This window comes from Pelodiscus sinensis, chromosome 3, assembly GCF_052426305.1.
Source record: "Pelodiscus sinensis isolate ZL-2025 chromosome 3, ASM5242630v1, whole genome shotgun sequence".
In the NCBI taxonomy this organism is placed as follows: domain Eukaryota; kingdom Metazoa; phylum Chordata; order Testudines; family Trionychidae; genus Pelodiscus; species Pelodiscus sinensis.
Window position 1 is genome coordinate 40,723,915 of NC_143054.1, and position 21,219 is coordinate 40,745,133.

Here is a 21,219-nt window from a genome sequence, read left to right on the forward strand (position 1 = left end):
CAAGAGGAAAAATTTGTGAGAACAATCAATAGAATAAAAGAGGCTGTGAAATTATCTTGACTAGAGGTACTCAAGTGTTATGACACACATTCTGAGATGATATAAAAGGAATGGACTAAATGTCTGATTAGAGTGTGTCCGGACCCTAAATAATTCTATTAATATAAACATATAGTATTTAAATTCAAGAGAATTGTCTCAATAAAAAAGGTGATATTACAAAGATGATGTGCTAAATTCTGTGCTCAAATATCTACATGTGATTTTCAAGAGTTGCATGTAATTTCTTAGCATGGGATTTGTCCCAAGAATAATAAAAGAGCTCCTCCACTATTCTTTAAACTCAGATGTCAATAATATATGGGGTAATTTATGGGGATATAATGGCACAATGACACAATATAATCATTTATCATATTTCTTTAAAAGGATAATAAACTTTCCACTCAAATTTTCATTTTTCTAAATGTCTCTAATAGAACAAGCCAAAGGAAATTAACGAACAGATTTTTCAAAAATGCTCTAATTAAAAAAATCACTGGTTATCAAAATTTAAACTTGAAGCAGATAGTAATTTTGAGGTTCCAAATACACCATGGACTGATGGCACCAACATTCTGGAAATTGGGTTTGTCTCATATCTGTATTTGTTGTCTGTCTTTATATTATAGCTAAATCAGTCTTACCATCAAATATCTCCAACTCATCAAACTGTTTTTCACTCTGAAATATTTCTACAAAAATAGAGATGTTATAGCTTGGTTCAACTTTAATAGTCCAGGAGCAGGTCTGAGAATTGGGGTAGTTGGCTGGGTAACCAGGACTAAGGATCACTCCAGATGATTCTGTACGGATTTCATTTGCTGGACATTGTGCTAAAAAAAAAAGTAAAAAAAAAAAAAAGTAAATATACTGTTTGCCTTCTCATAACCTTTAATATTTTTCAGATGTAAAAATGAAGACTTGAGCATTAATTTTTAATGTTGGTGCCTTTAAATCATACTGTAGTATTATTAGTATACACTAAAGATGGGGATTCTTCCAAAAGTGAAAGAAAGCTAGTACACCCTTGTGCAGCGTACAGGTAAGAGATTGGTTTGCTTGGGATGGGTCTCTGGAGACTGCTGTCAATAGTGCACCCAAACTACAGCCCTGATGCTCAGCCAGGCAACACAGTCCCAACTGCCCCAGACCACTCCGGTGCATTGGTGACCCAGCAGCACCAGGTATCCAGCATCTAGGGAAGCACGGCTATTGCATTGGCACTTCAATAGTGGCCAGTGTGGCTGGCTCCTGAGCCAGCTGCTTGGGCAGCCACACTGGCCTCTGCAAAGTTGCAAAGGTCATGGAAAGTCACAGAATCCATGATTTCTGTACCCTTTGTGACAGAGATGGAGTCCTAACACTCTAAGAAACCAGTGAGGCTGACACTGGGAACTGCCTGAATGATGACTGATGTGGCTGACTTTGGGGATCACCTGAGCAGTGGTCCTGAGGGCAGCCAGAACTGCCATGGTTTGGTGGCCAGCAGCAACTGGTGTCATTGACTCCACCCCTTTATCCCCCACCTCTAAGCAGAGCCCCTTCCACTCCCCCTCAATATTTAGTCATGGATATTTTTAGTAAATGTTATGGACAGGCCACAGACTGTGAATTTTTGTCTGTTGCCCATGACCTATCTATGACTTTTACTAAAAATACCCATGATTAAATCATAGCTTTAATTATGATCTAAATGATGTCTCTGATTCAGCTAGTCTCCTGATGGCCACTGTTTTCTTTAATCTTTAGTTAGTAATCTCTACATATCTGCTAGCCTCTGTATTCTGATCCCCCCCCCAATATTTCCCAATATGGTATACACATTATAACAATTGTTATGTGTTAGATTTACAGGCATCCTGAAGGATTACCAAACATACCAAAGCACTCACTGACATAGTCCTTGAATGCTTGATATGGAAAAGGTGAATAACAAATCCAAAAAATACAAATTAAGGGTAAAAATGTACAACACAGAAAAAAATCCCAGTAACCTAATAAATTAAACAGAAGGCTATTAAAAGTAAACAATACCCCTGTCCCATAAAAAAAAGACAAATTGCAATCATGTTTTCATTGTCTTAGTTTTACTAGTTATTATTAATTAATTAATTAACATAGTGACTAGGGCACTTACTCAAGGAGTAAGATCCCATGGGCAAGGTGCTGTACAAAGACAGAACAAAGAGATAGTCCCCACTCCAAAGTATAAAATAAGAATAGATGATGCAAATAGTCAGAGGAGTATTAGCAACAAGAACTACTGATCAGCATACTGGTCTTAGGAATTTCAGCAGTCTAACCATTGTCAAAAATTTTGTAGACAGCAGAATTTTAAGGAGGCCTTTGAAGAAGGATAATGAAGTAGCTTCGTAGATATTGAGCTTCTTTCAAATGGTGCTTGTTTAAAAAACCATGTGTGATAGAGGCTAGGATCCTGTATCAGTTGGTGGTGGTAGTCTACATTTCAGGAGTGAATGTGAGATGATATGTGAGTGAAGATGGGTCAGGAAGGTACTTGAAAGCGACAAAACAATTCTTATGTTTAGTATGATAGAGAAGGCCGAGACAGTGGAAGCACTCAAAGAAAGAGGGGAGAGATGATCAAACAATGGGCTGGGAGAATGATTTTTTTTCAGCAGTAGCACTGTGAATGGATAGGAATAGAACAAGTTTCCATTTGCCAAGGCCAGACAAAATAATATTGTAGAAATGGAGATGTAAGAAGAATCTGGGCAAAAGTTTTAGACTGTGAATGTGTAATAAAGGCCATATCTTAAAAAAGATTTGCAGAAAAAAATAACACGCTTTAGACATAGCTTGGATAGGAGGACTAGAGAGAGGTCCAAGTGAAAGATGACACCTCAGATATGGGCTTGAGTGAAATGCAGGATGGTGATGTTGCACACAGTGCTTGGGAAAAGAAGTATGTGTTGGTGGAGGATTTGAGGAAAGACGATGAGCTGTATTTAACCATGTTGAGGTTGAGGTGGTGGTTATATGTACACAAGTAGTTGTTATAGACAAGTTCAAGAGTTTAGTTTGTTCAGAAGAAGTCAAGTTTATAGTAGAATGGTAGATCTATGTATCATCAGCATAGAGATGAGAGTTGAATTTATGTTTGTAGTTGACATTATCCATGAATGAGGTATAGAGGGAAAGGAGAATGGGACGTATGGCTGAGCCCTATGAAAATCACACAGAAAGTTAGATGTGGAATGAGGGCATAATTTTTAAAAAAAATTAAAAGGTAGGAGGAGAATGGAGAGAGGACAGAGTCAGAGGAGTTAAGGAAGGAAAACATGTTAAGAATGAGAACTTGGTTGACTATACTGAAGGTGGCTGACAAGTCAAGGGGGACGAGGAAGGAGTACTGATTCTGAGGTTTGTCTAGGAAGAGGTCATTAGAAACTTTGGTGAGAGTGTTTTAAATGGAACACAATGGATGGAAATTGGACTGGAGACCATTTAAGGGTATGTCTAGACTACAGGGTTTTGTCGACAGAAGTTTTTGTCGACAAAACTTCTGTCGACAAAGAGCGTCTAGACTACATTCAGTTCTGTCGACAAAGCAGCTTGTTTTGTCGACAAAACCCTGTAGTCTAGACACAACCCTACATGCAATAACACCTTCTGTCGACAGAAGGTGTTATGCCTCGTAAAATTAGGTTTACCAGCATCGACAAAACTGCTGAGTTCTGTCAACGTTATGTCGACAGAACTCAGCGGTAGTGTAGATGCAGGTATAGTTTTGTCGACAAAAGTCCACTTTTGTCGACAAAACTCTGTAGTCTAGACACACCCTAAATGAAAATGAAGAATCCAGTCAAGAATTGTAAAAAATATATTAAATGGGCTTAGAAAGGAAAGGGAAGATAGGCAAGTGTGGTCAAGGCAAGTGCAGTCAAAGGTGCTTTTCTTTATATAATAGCAATTGAATCATGTTTGTATTGTGAATGAGAGATTAAAGGTTAAGAGAGATTAAGCTATGGAATGAAAATGGACATCAAAGAGACTAGAAATTGAGACGAGGGCATATGGAGGGGTTAGAGGAGATAGTAAATGAGAAATTTGTCCATCTATGACAGAGAATAGAAGGAGAAAGACAAGACAGTTGGAAGGGAAAGGAAAAGAGAGGTCAAGCTGATGGGTAGGAGAGGGTCACATAGGGTATGTCTAGACTACATGGCTCCATCAACGGAGCCATGTAGATGAGTTTACTAGACATAGGAAAATGAAGTGGCAATTTAAATAATCGCTGCTTCATTTATATCAAAATGGCTGCTGCGCTGTGCCAATCAGCTGTTTGGCGCATAGGGGGCAGTTTTGATGTGCCATGGTTGACAAGGGAAGCCTTTGTCGACCGCTCCGGTATGCCTCGTGAAATGAGGTTTACTGGAGCGGTCGACAAAAGCTTCCTTTGTCAACTGTGGTGCATCCAGACTGCCCCGCTGTGCCACCAAACAGCTGATCGGCACAGCGCGGCAGCCATTTTGATGTAAATGAAGCAGCAATTATTTAAATTGTCGCTTCATTTTCCTATGTCTAGTAAACTCATCTACATGGCTCCATTGATGGAGCCAAGTAGTCTAGACATACCCATACTTAATATTTGCCTCTTCAGCTTGGAGGTGAAATTGAAGTAAACAAGAATTTTGCCATTGACCTCTGCGGGGCTAGGATTTCACTCTATGTTGTTCTCTGTGAGCTTGTTTTAAACAGTTTGACTTGATAGGGAAAGAGGTTGTGTTGTATGGGCTGTGTTCAAAGCATATGCTTTATTCCAACCATGGAAGCGATTTCCAGAAAGCCTATGACCCCATCTTCAGTAGTACAAATGGAAAATAAAAGGCCAAGATTCCGACTTAGTTAATCCACTTAAAAGGTACAGGCTTCTAAGTCTATCTCTTTCTTTTTCTAAGCAGTATTCCTATAGACTCTCAGGATCCATGATTGTAAAAGAAATCTCTGAGGTTGGCATTCCTCCATCCATCTCCAAATATACCTCTTTTAGACACACCCTACCAGATTCCAAACTGTACAAGTAATATGGTGATGAATGTGTCCCTGAGTGGGATGGCATGGTTCTTTTCTACGGGAATGTATATAGAAATTTTGGGGAGTTTCTTATAATAAAAAAATAACATATTAGCATACTGAACCTTTTACATAAATGTTCTAGATGTTTAATTTCAGCCATTATAAATTAATTTTCTGAGGTGGCTCCATCGTCACGATTTTGCATATTTTCACAGTTGATAAGTGGAAGAAATCACAGATTAGGAAAATAATCTAGTTATAAAATAGATCTGGTCAATCTGTTTCCATGAGCCTCGTGGGGTGATTTATTTATCCTACCTATGGCACTAGACTCAGAACAATATTTGATCAGACATGGTTGTTTATGTTACTGTATTAGACATATATCATCTAACTAAATTCCATGCTTTTTGTGTACAAAAACAAAATAATCAAAAAGGACTAGTCCCTAGCAGCAATTCTATAGTTGTAGTGTCCTCTTCTCCCATTCCATGGCAATGAATTAGAGGATAAACTGATGCCAGATACTGGAAACAATGATACAGAGTTCTGAAATCCCATCCTTTATTACATAAGATTTAGAACCCACTTTCTCCAGTCAGAAAGATTTCTAGAACCTTCATGAAAGAAAGATGTATATAAGAGTAGTGACAGAAATAAATAGCAACACATCACCAAAAGAAAGGCGAAAAGCAGGATGGAATAAGTGGGATGGCAGAAGTGGAGATAATTACAAAGTGAATTACTGGGAAATAATTTTCCCTTGCTGCACATCTCTCTCCTCCCATCTTCTAACAATGTACTAAAGGGCACACAGTGGATGTAGTAAACAAGACTTCTAGGTTGGAAGTTTCCCTTACTGTGCTGCCAGCAGGACCCTGTAGCTAAAGGAGGCATCCTGAGAAGTGGAGAGGCATAGCTGTAATGATATATAAAGGAAAGAAAACAGAACTACTACATTGCAATTTTACATACTTTGTAAACTGATGGTTCAGAGCATATATCCCATAAATTGCAAACTTCTCTAGCCAAATGGCATCTTATAAGTTCAGGACAAGCCTGCAACCTGGTCAGAGTGAGTGAAAATGCAGCCTTCGTCTCAAAATGGACTCTCCTTGTTCAAGTTCTCCTTATTCAAGAATCATCTGTCTCAGAACACTGTAGGGAAAAACACCACCTTGAAGGAATGAAGTCTGCCCTTAGAGATAAAATATGTGGGTGATTCAGAATCTGCAGGATGAAAACAAAGTCCCACTGAGGAATTGTTGTATGAATCAATTTGCTTCAAGACTCTTGTTGAATACTGGCAAGAAAGAAATACTAAACTTTCAGGTACAAAGAACACAAGGCAGTAATGCCCTGGTGTCATACCTGTCCATGAAAGTATTTTGAATTCAAGAGAAAATGTAAGAAGTAGAAACCTTTCTGCTGGCATTCTCGTACTTTGTCATCTCAGTGAAAAAAAAACCTGCTTTAATACATCACTTCTTTCTACTCTTATCATGCAACCAATATTAGGTGGAGATGGTTGTAGAGGACAGGCCTTGAAGGAGCAGGTTTGGGATCTGAAATATCGAGAAAGCTAAGCTTATCAGATCTGAAAAACATCAGCGCAGTCACGAAGCCACCCACAAAATCACAATTGTTCTGTGCTGCCTGTCCTAGTCCAGCACCTTGAGCAACTGAGGAACTCATCTCTTGGTTTCCCATTGCAATTCCAAGCAGAGAATTTTAAAGTACAGCAAGATTCAGAGACAGTAGGGTGGATACTGTCAAGATAAACCAAAGTAGGATTCCCAGGATTTCCTTTGGCAAATGATGACGACTGAAAGATTTAAGATCACTTCTTTCAGAACAGTTTCTGACTGAGTCCATTTGTACAGATTTTTTCATGTGTTTCGAAACATAGAGTTCTCAGGAAAGGAAATGTGTTAGGAAATGAAAGCTTCCCACAGACAGTAATTCAGGACTGTGACGGGCCGGCCTCTGACCAGGGGCGAGGGGAGCGGAGCCCCCGCCGGCCGTCACTCTCCCGGGGGCGGGGCGAGCGGAGTCCCCAGCGGCGGGGTTCCACCGGCCAGCCCCAGACCCCCCAGCAACCCCGCAACTCCAGCCGCCGGGGGCGGCAGGCGGGGGCGCTTCCCCCGCGCTTGTGCCGGCAGCTGACGGGCGGCTCACCCCTCGCCGGCCCACGCAGGGAAGGCGGGGCCGGGGCGCACGGCCACTGGCGAGGGCCGGCAGCTGGGACGTGCCCGGAAGGGGCGGGGCCCCGGGCGGCGGCCGGCGCGGCGGGCCAGTTTAAAAGTGCCCGCCGCGGGAGAAGCGGGGCGCGGGCTCCTCGCGGCGGCGGAGGAGCAGCCCCCGACGCAGCACGGAGCAAGGGCGCCACACAGCCCGGCTGCCAGCCCGGCGCTGGTCCCGGGGCCTCCGGGACAGCCATTGCCCCTGGCGAGCACTCAGCCCCTCGCCAGACGGCAGGCGGACCCCGCCACGCCGAGTCAGGAGGGACCGGGACGGCCAGGAGCGCGCCAGGGCCGGAGAACTCACCCCCGAGACTCCACCGGAACGTGGGACGCCACAGACCGCCGAGTCGAGGTAGGCGCCAGGGCGACGGGGATCGGCAGGCAGACCCAACGGGAGGGAGGAAGGAGCCCGGGGCAGGGCGTTTCTGGTGGCCGTGGGTGGACGAGCCACAGGGGGGAGAATCCTCACCCCCCTCGTCCACTGTGCTGGGGCGCTAGCGGCCCCGGCGCTTAGGGCCCCGGGCTGGGACCCGGAGAGAGGGCGGGACCGGGTCCCCCTCCCTCCACGCAGGGAGCGTCCAGCACCCGACAGCCACACTAACTGACAGGGACCAAACTAGAACCCCGGACTGGGGAGGAAGACCTAAAGCTAGGGGCTCTGGCCCCATCCCGCTCGGCGGGTACTCACGACCCGGGGTTCGCTGACCCCCCCTTCTGGCTGGGAGGGGGTGATCGCACCCCAGGGGCCCGGACCCCACATCGGCGGCCCAGGGACAACACAGGACAAAAGGAGGACCAAAAGGGGTCCACAGACCCCTCCTCTCAGACCGGGAGGGGGTGATCGCACCCCGAAACCCTCACAAGGACTATAACCAAATGAGGAAATTTCTGGACAGGAGTAAGGTGGAATTTATACTTGCTTATCAGGGACATGTACTGAGACAAGTAATAAACTACCTTGCCCTAGGTACTTATTCCATCATACTGACAGAAGAATAAAGATGTCATTAGTGGATGGTAAAGACAGTGTTACAGGTGAAGACTATCATTCAATGAATATTTTCAACCATTACTACTAATATTTGATTTATATGCTGCAGCTGAGGAACTGGGAATTGTTGAACTAGAAGTGGTAGCAGAAAACATTAGGAAATGGAGGGAGGTGGACATGCAAGTATGTGCTTTATAAAATACAGAGAGGAGAGAAACATATGAGAAAAAGGGACAGGTTGAGTTACATAGAAATTTCTATTCATTATGAACACATTGCTTTAAAATGTTTTTTTTTTAAAGTTTCAGAACCGTTCACAGCTCTTGTGCACAAGAAGGTACTAGGATGGAATCCCAGGATACCACACTGCCTTCTTAAGAAACCATCTTGGAGTGCTACCACCTTTCAATAGCTCATCTCCTTTTTATCAAATAGAAATAGGGTTCCTTACATAAGTATATATCTATGTACAATGGTGTCTCTGAACGTAGAAAATGCACGTAGAAAATGCTATCACATGGATTTCTCAACAGCAACACAGAGAAAGCAATCCACTATTTAATGCTCTACAGATGCTCCAGGAAAAAAACAACAATAATAATAACAATATATTCTGTCTGGAATTAATTCTGTCTGCATAGGAGGGAGCCTGCATGTGAGTGAGGCTTGACAGTCTGTTTTCACTGAGGTTGCAGGATGCAGTTAGCAGGAACTGAGAGTTACCACAGGGGAGTTTGTGCACCCAGAGATGTGCTGCATTAAATGAGATCACAGATAAAGAATCTAACAAGAAAACACTGTGATCATGAAGGTCACTGAGCTAACTGCAGAGATCTTTCTGCTATGAAAATGTGCACATCAGTAAGAACAACTAGAAGGAATCCTGCCAAAGAGGTGTAAGTGATGGGAGAAATGAAATATACCCCATAGTCTGAAACAAATAAAAAAAATACAGTTTCTATTGAACCTAGAAAGAACTTGAGTCCCCTTGAGTCCTCTGGGCCAAAACCAAAAAATGTAAGGAAAATCTGCCATTGATGAGCAAGCAAGAAGAACTGAAATCCAACCAGAGGATGAAACACACAAGAAGTAATAATCCCTGCACTTATAGCTTGATGAAGGGGCAGAACTAGAGAAGTAATGACTTTAAAACATGTTGGACTTTTAGTTAACTTTATAAGAATCTACCTGGCTGATATATCTTCTGTCACTGAACAGTTATTTGATTTTAGTTCTGAAACTGTAGTTTCTAAATTTATGAAAGGTCTGACATATATTGCTGCAAATTAAGCATGTGATGATCAAGGCATTGTTACAAAAATTGTCGTGGACTCTCATACAAACCGGTTTATATACGTAGGAAGTTTAAGTTATGATCCTTCTGCATGAGGTTCATGAGGTTTGTGTCCACAACTGAGGCTACGTCTAGACTGCAGTGCTTTTCCGGTATACAAAATACCTTTTCCAAGGTATCCTGAAAAAACAATCCCAAATCCAAGGAACATGTCTGCTTTTCCAACAAAAAATTCAGAAAAGCAGACACGTTCTTTCACCATCCCTGTAAACCTTGCTTCATGAGAAAGAAGGGATGGCTCAAAAGGAAGGTTTTTCTAAAATTTGGTGCTGTGTAGACACGCCAAATTTTGGAAAAGCCTCTTTTGAAAGAAAAGCGGAAAAAGATACGCAAATTGTGGTTCACAATTTGAATATATTTTTCTGACTTTTCTTTGACGTAGTCTATATTTTCTTAAGGCTATGTCCTTTAATCTTGCCAGAATTAAGCATTTTCATAAATCACCTAAAGTTTTTGTGGTTCTTGGTGATCAGTCTAAATGTCAGATTGTTTCTTCTCAAAAATATTTTAAATGGATTACATATTGAATTTTAGACTGCATTATGACTATTTGCTCTTTGAATAAATTTCCTATTCCTTTTCAGCTTAGGGAAAGGGAAATTTCTAACTAAGTTTAGTAGTGCAAAATTAATACCTTGACACATTACAAAATCTGTAGGGCAGTTATATGAAGTTTGTTTTATATGTTCATTATTTGTTACTCCATTGTCACAGTTTCTACAACAGACACTTCTAATCTATGTAGACAAATCCTTGAAAAAGAAGGACCAGTTACTGTAAGGTAAGACAGCTCAATGTTTCAAGATATATTCATACACAGGGATCATATGACCTACAAGCCTTCCCACTAAGAGCGTTATTTCAGAAAACTGACATTATTTTGAAATAATAAAATGCACATCTTCACAGCAAGGCATTATTTTGAAATAATGACAAGATGGAGGACTTTTTGCTCTGACTCCTGTAACCCTCATTTCACAAGGAGTAAGGGAAGTGGAATGAAGAGCGTTATTCCTTTGACTTCCTGCTATGTAGACAGCACCAAAATCTGAATTAAGCTATTTCAACTTTAGGTGAGTAATTGACGAAGCTGAAGTTGCCTAGTTTAATTTGACTTTTGGCTTGCTGAGTAAACGTGCCTTCATATAGCATCCTTGTCTAGATTTCAATATTAATGAAGTAAATGAGTGGCTGTTGGGTGCATGTACATTTTGAATAGAGAGCGCTAAATATAAGCTTTTTTGGCAATAAATTGCTTTTATTGTAACTTAAACATCCTATCTTTTCTTTTAATGACACTCTCCAAAAGTATCCAATGACATGCTTTAAAATAAAAAAGTTGTGGACAATTGTGTGTACAAAATATTTCAAATTTTATACCTAATTTTTACATGTTAAATTTTATTGAAGTGAAAAAGTATTAAGATGATTTTAGATGGGTAATAGGTCATTTATATATTGCTGTGATCATACCTTAAATCACAGTAATCAGTCATGTAAATTAAATGCACAATTTAATGTTCATTTTTGCCTCTATGCCCTGAAAATGTAACCAATGTATCAGTTTGATGTGACTTACTATACTTAAGACTAGCTGTAATAGTCCGCGTTGCCTGGGGAAAATATAGTAAACGGTGTGATGAATGAACTACATCAGTTACATTAACATAGCGTATTGAATTGGAAATACTTTTCTCTTATATATTACTTTAAGAAGTTAACATTGCCAGTGATGTGCTTACGAACACATTTACATTTAACTAATTACTTGATAACAAAAGGTGTGGTGAATGAACAACATAAATTTAACATATATTTTATTGGAAATACTTTTTCTTTTATCATATTACTTTAAGAAATTAACATAGCTAGTGTTGTGCTTACAAAACACATTGTCTAGTGGAGAACAGATGAACTACTTAGTTTGTTGCCAGAAGGAAAGGATCTCGTAGTTGCAGTTTATGTGACACGCTTAACAGAAGAGTCCAGCAAATGCTTATGATCAGGTGCTACTAAAAGCTAATTATCAGTGGGCCCAATTGGGGCTCTGGGGGAACCGATTTTGAGATATAACGAATTCAGTTATTTAAGTTAGGAAATCAGTAGTATCCATTCAACATTTTGTGTTTCTAGCTCTTACCATTTTGGAGCTCTTTCGGGACAAACAAACAAACTTGCTAAAATATTTATAAGATTATCTTATGGGCTAGGCTGTGCCCTACTGCTCTTTGGTGTTTAATGGGTAGAAGGGCTCATAAAGCCCCCATCCCCCCGCCATGTGTTCATGATCAGTAAAGGACTATAACTGCAGCACATGAAGCATTCTCCAGGGCATGGGGATTGCTTCTTCAGTGCACTCATTCCTGGGACATAAAGATGGCAGAATGGGATGAGCAGGATTGGAGTCTTTCCCCACCATCCACCCCCTTAGAAATAACCAACTCAGCATCATCCTTGCCTTAGAGGCATATTAGACTCTATGCTATTTGGGACTATACTTTTATATTTGTTCTAATAAATGTCATGAAAATCCATGGCACTATATTAATAATAACTATTATAATAAACACAATATGTGCTATGCTGGTTTATGCTATTGTATAACAGATGTATAATCACAGCACATGGGTCTGCTTTCATTGGACAATGCCAGCCACATTTTTAGTATAACATTTGAAGATACTGTAGTATGTTTTTCAGCCAGATGCAGTCTGCTTCTTCTGTATTGTTTGAACAGAATCTTCAGAAAACAATGATAGAAATGTAGCCCACAAAAGCTCATCACCTAATAAACCATCTTGCTAGTCTTTAAAGTGCTACATAGTCCTGTTTTTTTGATTCAGAAGACAACACTTTCTGAGCAGAATTCAGCTCGTCACTGAAATGTTTCTTTTCTCATGTCTGAGATCCTGATATAACAAGTGACTTGATGTAAACAGATACCTGCACCCAGATGGAGCCATACTGAGATACATGAATCTGAGCCCTTCTCAAGTCCTCCCAGAACTGGGATTATTCACCTTTGGAGCTAATATGACTCATCTGTTCTGTGTGCCAGGGAATCAACAGGATATCCTTGCACTTTGCAGAGGGTTGTCAAATCCAACATCTTATCAGACTTATATTTCCCTATCTTTTTGATGGGTCAACACAATATGCCAAGTGACTTGGGTCAATCCAATATTTTCTGAATTTCATGTTGTAATTCCTCTCTGTAACTGATAGGTGTTGGCTCTGACTATCCAATCCACTTCAATGTGTTGGTGCAAAACCTAATTAAATACTGCTGAGACATATTTTACATGTTTTGTTCTCTTTGCTTTCCTCTCCTCTTATTTGATGCCTTCTTCCTCTCCTCCACTTATTTTCCCTCTGTCCTTACCTTCCTCTAGCTTCCTCTGAATTTGTTGTTTGATTGTCAAATCATTTTCAGTTTTTTAATTTATAGCAAACTTGTATTCAACTGATCCCTAAATGCACAAAACCTATTCGCTCACATTTCAAAATGTACAAATATGTCTCACTAGATCTGGAGTGATGTAGTAAACACTGAAGTGGTAAGTAAAAATAAAAGCAGTGATAATGGGGGGGATTCAGGAAAGCGAAGAAAACCATTTACTATAAGAAGCATCAACAAAGGCAACTTTGATAATCAGGCAGATATAAATGGGATACTTTTTATCTGAGGGGAATTTATCACACAAACTCTATTTAAACTCACAGGAGAACAATATAATGATAGAACTTGTACAGCTACAATAAAAAGAGTGGTTTGGATTCTTTTAATAAACTAACAAAAATCATGTTTTTTCTAAGACACGGAAGCATTCCCTTTAGTTTTTTCTAAGACACAGATACATTCCTTTTAAGGAGAACACCATTCAGTTATATCTGTTGGTTTAGAAATGTTAATTGACTTCTGAGTTCTCAAAAAGAAAAGGTGGTATATGTTAAAATGAAAGAACATACTCATGGATGGAAACTAGTAGCTAACAACACTAGTCAAACAAACACTAAAATCACAAGGAATAAAGAAAGAAAGGAAAGAATTTGAAGAAGTTACTCTTATGCTCACTGGTTTAGTTCTTTCATGTGTTTTCCCTGGATACATACTGAGGCTACAAAGATGAATCCTCACTACACATGCTTAAGTTCTGCACTAAAATTATAATAAGCAGTGTTCTGGTGTCTGAATATGTTAGACATCCTCTTCAAAAGTAGCATTCCTTTGGAATGCTGAACTTCCTACCCTAGAGCAGTAAGTTCTTTCATATGTACTAAAATCCCCATCTACAGAGACACATTTTAAAAGTGATGGAAATGAACAGTCACAGGAAAAGATAACAAAAGGTACTTTTTCATGTTCCACAACAGCTGTGTCCAGGATTTCTGGAGCAATTAGATGTTTATTCCAAACAAGAATACTCTACTTATGCTCCTTATTACAAAGTAAATGGAAATATGTCTTTATTCATAATTTGCTGAGGCTGCATATTATGTAAAATGTTGAGGACACTAATGCAGTGTCATGGAGAGGGAGGCTTCCTTTTGACCCCCATCATAAGAAGGAGGATTTCAGCAATAGTAACAAATGGGGCATACAAAGAATGCATGCTACAAAAGATGAGGGAATAATTAGTTAAATCTCTCATACAGAATTATATTGGAAACAAAATTAAAATAAAACAAATACTACTAAAATCCCACGATTTGGGTTCAGGCATTAGGTTGACCACTTCTACCATGAGTGTGTCCAGATGGGGTGCATAAAGAGGCATTTGTACCTTTTCTGTGGCATGAATTACCTCCTCTTTACACCCCTGACTTCTGGTGGTATGGATACGGGAGTTTGACATAATACCATAGAGGTGTTCTGAATGATCTATATTAGCAGTAATGCTACTCTCAAGGAACCCTACACGATGAAGAAGTCCACCATGGGGTCAGCATCCTTGATGATCTCTTCCACCTGCAACTGCAGGTTTCAGGCCACATGCCAGAGGAAGTTTTGGTGGTCCTTGCTATCCATAACAGTGAGTGCAATTGCAGAACGCAATTACTGCCTCGTCCAGTGATGAAAACGAGGAGGCCATGGGAGAAGAACCTCTTGGTCTTCCTGTTCCCTGGCTGAGGATCTAGGTATAGCTTGTTGATTTGTGTCCACCACTGGTGTCAGTGCCATGCTCAGTGCCTTGAGAGAGGGTCTCAGTGCCACGCTCTGTGCCATATACATTAGTGGGGCCGGTATGAATGGTGCTAGAATTTGTTGTTCTGTATTTGAGTGCCCTGTCTTAGGGTGTACCCTCTTAGAGTCTTTCAGCAATGTTTGGCAGTAGACTGGCTTCTGTCATTGTTTTCTTCTTATGCAGCACCAGTTAGTAGGTACTTAAATTCACCTATAACAGTGCTATTGGCTCCTGGAGGTGTCTTTGCAGAGTGTCAAATGGTTCTGCACTGAGGCAAGTGTGCTGCTCACCACCAGAGTTGGTGCTCACTCCAGTGGATACTGAGGGCAAAGAGCTGCCTCATAATGCAATGGCCTCACTCTGGGTATGTCTACACTACCCCACTAGTTCGAACTAGCGGGGTAATGTAGGCATACCGCACTTGCAAACGAAGCCCGGGATTTGAATTTCCCGGGCTTCCTTTGCATAAGCGGGGCACCGCCATTTTTAAAACCCCGCTGGTTCGAACCCCGTGCAGCGCGGCTACACAGGGCACGAGGAGTAACAGTAGTTCGAACTAGGAAGCCTAGTTCGAACTACCTAGTTTGTACCCCATGAAGCCATGCTGTACGGGGTTCGAACCAGTGGGGTTTTAAAAATGGCGGCTCCCCGCTTATGCAAATGAAGCCCGGGAAATTCAAATCCCGGGCTTCATTTGCAAGTGCGGTATGCCTACATTACCCTCCTAGTTCGAACTAGGAGGGAAGTGTAGACATACCCTCTTTTATTAGTTCCATTCCTAAAGCTCTTGCAAATAGGGCACTTATCAGTTTGATGACCATCTCCAAGGCACTTTAGGCATGAAGAGTGCAGATTACCTTGGGCATAGGCTTCTTACAGATCTCACAAGATTTGAACCCCTGAGACTGTAGAATGCCATGCTCAAGGGAACTGTAAACTGGGTGGTGAGGGGGGGAACCCCAGGCTAACTAGCTCTAACTACACAACTATAAACTGAACTGTAAACTAACTGTGAACAATTAATGACAAATACCACACATGCGCAAGCCAAGCATGAGCATGAAGAAGTTCCAATGAGTATCACTGATTGTAAGAAGAAACTGCGGGGGGTGGGGATTGTCAGTGCCCCACATACTGCTGTATAAAGCAAAGGGGGCTTCATAACTGACCCAATGGGCAAAAGTTCTCTGATAATCATGCACATGTGCGTGCATACACCTATTGGAAGTTACATGAGTAATCACTCAAAGAAGAACTAAGGAGCTAAACCTGCACCAATGGAAAAACCTTTACTGTCTTGGGTGGTGAAATATCAAGCTCTAAAGAAGAAGGAAAATACTACAAAGTGAGGGGAACAAAACTCACACGCACAAACATAAATACTAAGAAACTAATAAGGCTACATAAAGTACAGTTTTCAATTACAAAAATGTCTTTCAAAGTTGAACCATTTTTTCACAGGATCACTCACAAACAAGTGACCCTTAGCATGGGTACCCATAGCATGCCAAAATTATACTTTAGACCCCAAGTTCCATCAACCCTGTAGCAGTTAAAAAACATACAGTTTGGTTTTTTTGCAACAAAAAAGTGTACTTCTTTTGTTTTCCACTTATTCCTTGGTGGCTGTACCATTTTTACTGAAATTTTCCAAATAAAATTACTTTTTAAGTAGTGATGCCTGGAAAGGCATGGAGAATGTCATACTTATAACTGAAAGTTCCAGATCATTCTGAATAGTTCAAAAAAGAAGACACCTCCAGGAATTAACACAGTTGCCCTGGAGACTGTTCCATCTAGACTAATCAGAACTTAAATGAGAGATAGCGTCCAATTAATATGTATGCTATCTTTCACAAAAGCACATCACTCTTTTATTGTGCTTTTGCTGTGTGGACACTCTTTCTTGAAATAAGCTTTTCCGGAAGATTTCTTGCGGAAAAGCTTCTTCCAAAAGAAGCTTGCAGCCTAGATGTAGCCGGAATCCACTTGCTTCAAATTTCTCCCTTACCCTCCTTATCTGCCAAAATATCATTTTTTCCAACTCTATTTTAAAATCCATTTCTAACTGAAATCCTTTCTTTTCAGTAATAATAACCCTAACGTTCTTCCAATGTTCTTCCTTTCCTATACTGCTGCCCTCTATTTAGCTTGACATAATTTATAGCCCAATCTATGAAGGACAGCTGATGGAAAATGAAAGCTGAGTAACAGACCAAAAATACTTTTTTTTTTTAGTTGCTGAAGACCATCTAGATGTCACATTCTAATGGTAGCATCTGCATTTGGAATGAAGATGAGTTGCTTGTGCTAACTAATCATGGACATATTCTGAAAAGATGGGCAGAACACTTTAATAAGATTCTCAACTGTTACCATTTGTGTTTGATTATCTTGAATAATTTCCAATTTGAGACCAATTTTCAATTCCACTGAACATATCTGAAGTATGGAAATCCAGCAAGCAAATGGCAAAGCAGTGTGTCCAGATTACACACTCTGCATAGATCTTCAAATATTTAAGCCATGAGAAGACCGGAAAGCTCCAAGGCCTCTCCATAAAGATTTGGAAAAAGGAGGCTATGCCATTGCCAACATTATTCACCTTTACAAAAGAGAAGGCAAGTGCACCTCTTACAATAAACATGGTGGCACTTTGCTCATGCAGGAAAGATATTTGAGCATGTCATACTAAACTGGCTAACTGATCAGTGTTCAAAGAAGATATTGCCTGAAAGCCTATGAGCTGGGCGTGTTATTTTAAGTATACTCTTTGCACTTAGTCAAATTCAGGAGAAATAGTATGAGTGGCGTCAAAATCTATATGTAGTTTTTATTGATCTTAGTAAGGCCTTCTATTCTCTAAAGTGAGACAGCTTGTGGACAGTCCTCCACAGGTTTCGTTCCTTAAAAAATTTGTCAAGATTATTAATTTTTCTTTCATGCAGGAATGCTGGTGACCATGGATGTTTCTTGGCTCCCTTTATTGTTACCAGTAGAGTAAAATAAGGTTATGTTCTTATCCCAACATTTAGCATTGTGTTTGCAGCTTTTCCAATAGATTCACTTAGAGACATTGATTATGGCATTTATATACCATACCATATAGATGAAGATGTTCTGAATTTGCATGTAAAGAAAAAATCTTTGAAGACAACTGTTCATGAATTGTTGTTCACTGATAATTGTATTTCATTGGTCCATTTCCTCAAGGACATTCAGTTATGCACTGGCTTTTTTTTTTTTTTTTTTTTTTTGCTTATGTAGCAAAATGTTTTTTTTTTCTTTTCTTAACAATCTAAAGAAGACAAAAGTCATGGGTCAGTCTCAACTGCAAAATATAGCAACTTCTCCGGTTCTCAACTGACAATATACCATTCAGGGTCACTAAAAATTGTTGCTACATTGTCTGTGTTGTTTCACAGGATCCAATGATTGATGATTTATTACACTGCACATTGGTGCAGCTAGTGATGCTTTGGAAAACTTCAGCATTATCTCTGGAATGAACAGACTACAAACAATCATTGTTATTTACCACACTGTGATGATCATTATACTCCTCTATGACTGTGATACAGGGACTACTTGTCAATTCTACATACAACACTTGCACCAATTCCACCTATGAGAGCTACTCAGATAATTGGAATTAAATGGCAAGGTTCCTTTCCAAACACCAATATCCTTGAGTGCTGCAACATCACAAGATTTAAAGATGCTTTTATAGTGATTATCAGCTGAGATGGTGTGATCATACAGTCCATTTGTCTGACAACAGACTATTGAAGACTGTCCTCTACAGAGAATTACAGATTGGAACTCATTTTAGGGGCAGACCAAGAAAACTTTTCAAAGACACTCAATCTTGCAATGTTGAAATGAGCACCTGGGAGCTCTTAGGCCATGACAAGATCTGATGGCAGCAGCTCTGCCATTTCAGACTGAAAGATGTCAAGAGCTCATGGACTGCTGCAATGAAAGAAATGTGAGAGGCATAAAGCTAAAACCAGTGCACATTCATCTACAACTTTCTTCACCTGTGGCACATGTGGATGGGACTGCTAGTGTGATACTGTTTGGTTTAATCTCAGGAACCACAAGAAATGATTGTGTGAATCCATCAAACACAATGGGAGACTCTATCATCAACAATGCAATCTACTTATTTCAAGAAAGAGAGGTAATATAATCATATTTATAAGTACCTAAACGGGGGACACAAATATGATGATGAGCTCTGATCTAATTGACACAGTCACAACAAAATCCAAGGAATTGAAGTTGAACCTTGACAAATTCAGACTCAAAATAAAATAATATATTTTTAAAGTTGCTGTAATTAACTATTGCAACAATTTACCCAGTGTTGTAGAGGATTCTCGTCTCTTGAAAATTTTGAACTAAGATTGGACTTTTGTCTAAATGATATACTCTATTTAAGCAAAGTTTCTGTTCAGGAAAGTCTGATGATATGAGCACATATTTTAATGGAAATAATTTTTTTTTCAAAATGAGAATGGAAACTCAAATACGATTTGTGCAAAACAGGGGCAGTGCGACCAGGGGAGCGAAGCTGACAGGGGACTGCAGACAGGGGAGTTGAAGAGGGAGTTGAGCAGAGGGAGTGACTGATGGTGATGAAGACCCAAAGCGCTTGTGCCAGTACTTCTCCTGTCTCCTCCACCTGTGCCTGTATCCAGACAGAGAACCTGAGCAAGGATGCCTCTAACCAGGTCCTGGTATGGTGTTGCAGTATTTGTGGCTTGCAATTCCCACTGACTGATATCCAGGCTGGGGGAGACAACCATTGTGAAAGGTGCCTGCTGGTGGAATCTCTCAGGCAGCAGGTGGGAGAGCTACAGGAGGAGATGGCCAGTCTGAGGAGCATTCGAGGCCATAAGGAATTTCTGGACAGTATTCCTGTGGAGTCCACTGAGGTCACTGTCCTAGGATGTGGGACTGCTGACCCGCCACTTATGGAGGAGGAGGTGGTGCAGGGTGAGCACTGGCAGCTGGTTACTTCTGGCAGCAGGCAGTGTTCCACCCCTGCTCCTAACCCTCCCACTGTGTTGTTACATAACCGTTACACTATACTTTCTGCAGGAGACAAGGAGTCACCCCCCACAGTGGAGGAGACCAGGCCTTGCACCACCAAGGTTGAGCAGACTCCTGCTACCACTGCGAGGAAGAAACGTAGGGTTGTGGAGGTTGGAGACTCTCTTCTGAGGGGAACGGAGGTGCCCATCTGTTGCCCTGACAGTTCATCTCGAGAGGTATGCTGTCTGCCAGGGGCCCGTATCCGAGATGTTACGGAAGCATTGTCGAGGATTATCCAGCCCTCTGACTACTACCCCATCCTACTCATCCATGTGGGCACAAATGATACTGCCAGGTGTGACACTGAGCAGATCAAGCGTGACTACAGGGCTTTGGGAGTACAGGTGAGGGAGTTTGGGGCGCAGGTGGTATTCTCTTCGATCCTTCCTGTCAAAGGTAGGGGCCCGGGCAGAGAGAGGTGCATCCTGGAGGTGAATGCCTGGCTGCGAGGATGGTGTCGCCAGGAGGGCTTCGGCTTCCTTGACCACAGGGTGCTCTTCCAGGAAGGACTGCTTGGCAGAGATGGAGTTCACCTTTCCAGGAGCGGGAAGGCCTTGTTTGGACACAGACTGGCTAACTTGTGAGGAGGGCTTTAAACTAGGTTTGACGGGGACAGGTGAACAAAGCCCACAGATAAGTGCTGAATGTGCGGGACTGGGAGATGGGTTGGAAATGGGGGGGACTACGGCCTATAATGGCAAGGAGAAAGGAGGGTAAGGGCACAACAGGGAGGCAAGATCAAATCAGTATCTTAGATGCCTATATACAAATGCGACAAGTATGGGTAATAAGCAGGAAGAACTGGAATTGCTAACAAATAAATACAACTATGATATCATTGGTATTACAGAAACCTGGTGGGATGGGACACACGATTGGAATGTTGGTATGGAAGGGTACGGCTTGCTCAGGAAGGACAGACAGGGAAAAAAGGGAGGAGGAGTTGCCTTGTATATTAAAAATGTATACACTTGGACTGAGGTGGAGATGAACGTAGGAGATAGCTGTGTAGAGAGTCTCTGGGTTAAGCTAAAAGGGGTAAAAATGAGGGTGATGTCATGCTAGGAGTCTACTACAGGACACCTAGCCAGGTGGAAGAGGTGGATGAGGCCTTTTTTAAACAATTAACAAAACTATACAAAGCCCAAAATTTGGTGGTGATGGGGGACTTCAACTATCCAGACATATGTTGGGAAACTAACACAGCAGGGCACAGGCTATCCAATAAGTTTCTGGACTGCATTGGAGACAACTTTCTGTTTC

General features: G+C 41.1%; 1 protein-coding gene across 1 annotated transcript in view; it reads right to left on the bottom strand.

Moving 5' to 3' along the window:
* Nucleotides 1–21,219, bottom strand: part of CSMD1 (CUB and Sushi multiple domains 1) — a 1,868,278-nt gene that overhangs the window by 148,741 nt on the left and 1,698,318 nt on the right. The window contains exon 47 of the mRNA XM_006137767.5: nt 687–875. Within this exon, the coding sequence (XP_006137829.3) occupies nt 687–875 (189 nt within the window). The remainder of the gene's footprint in view (nt 1–686; nt 876–21,219) is intronic.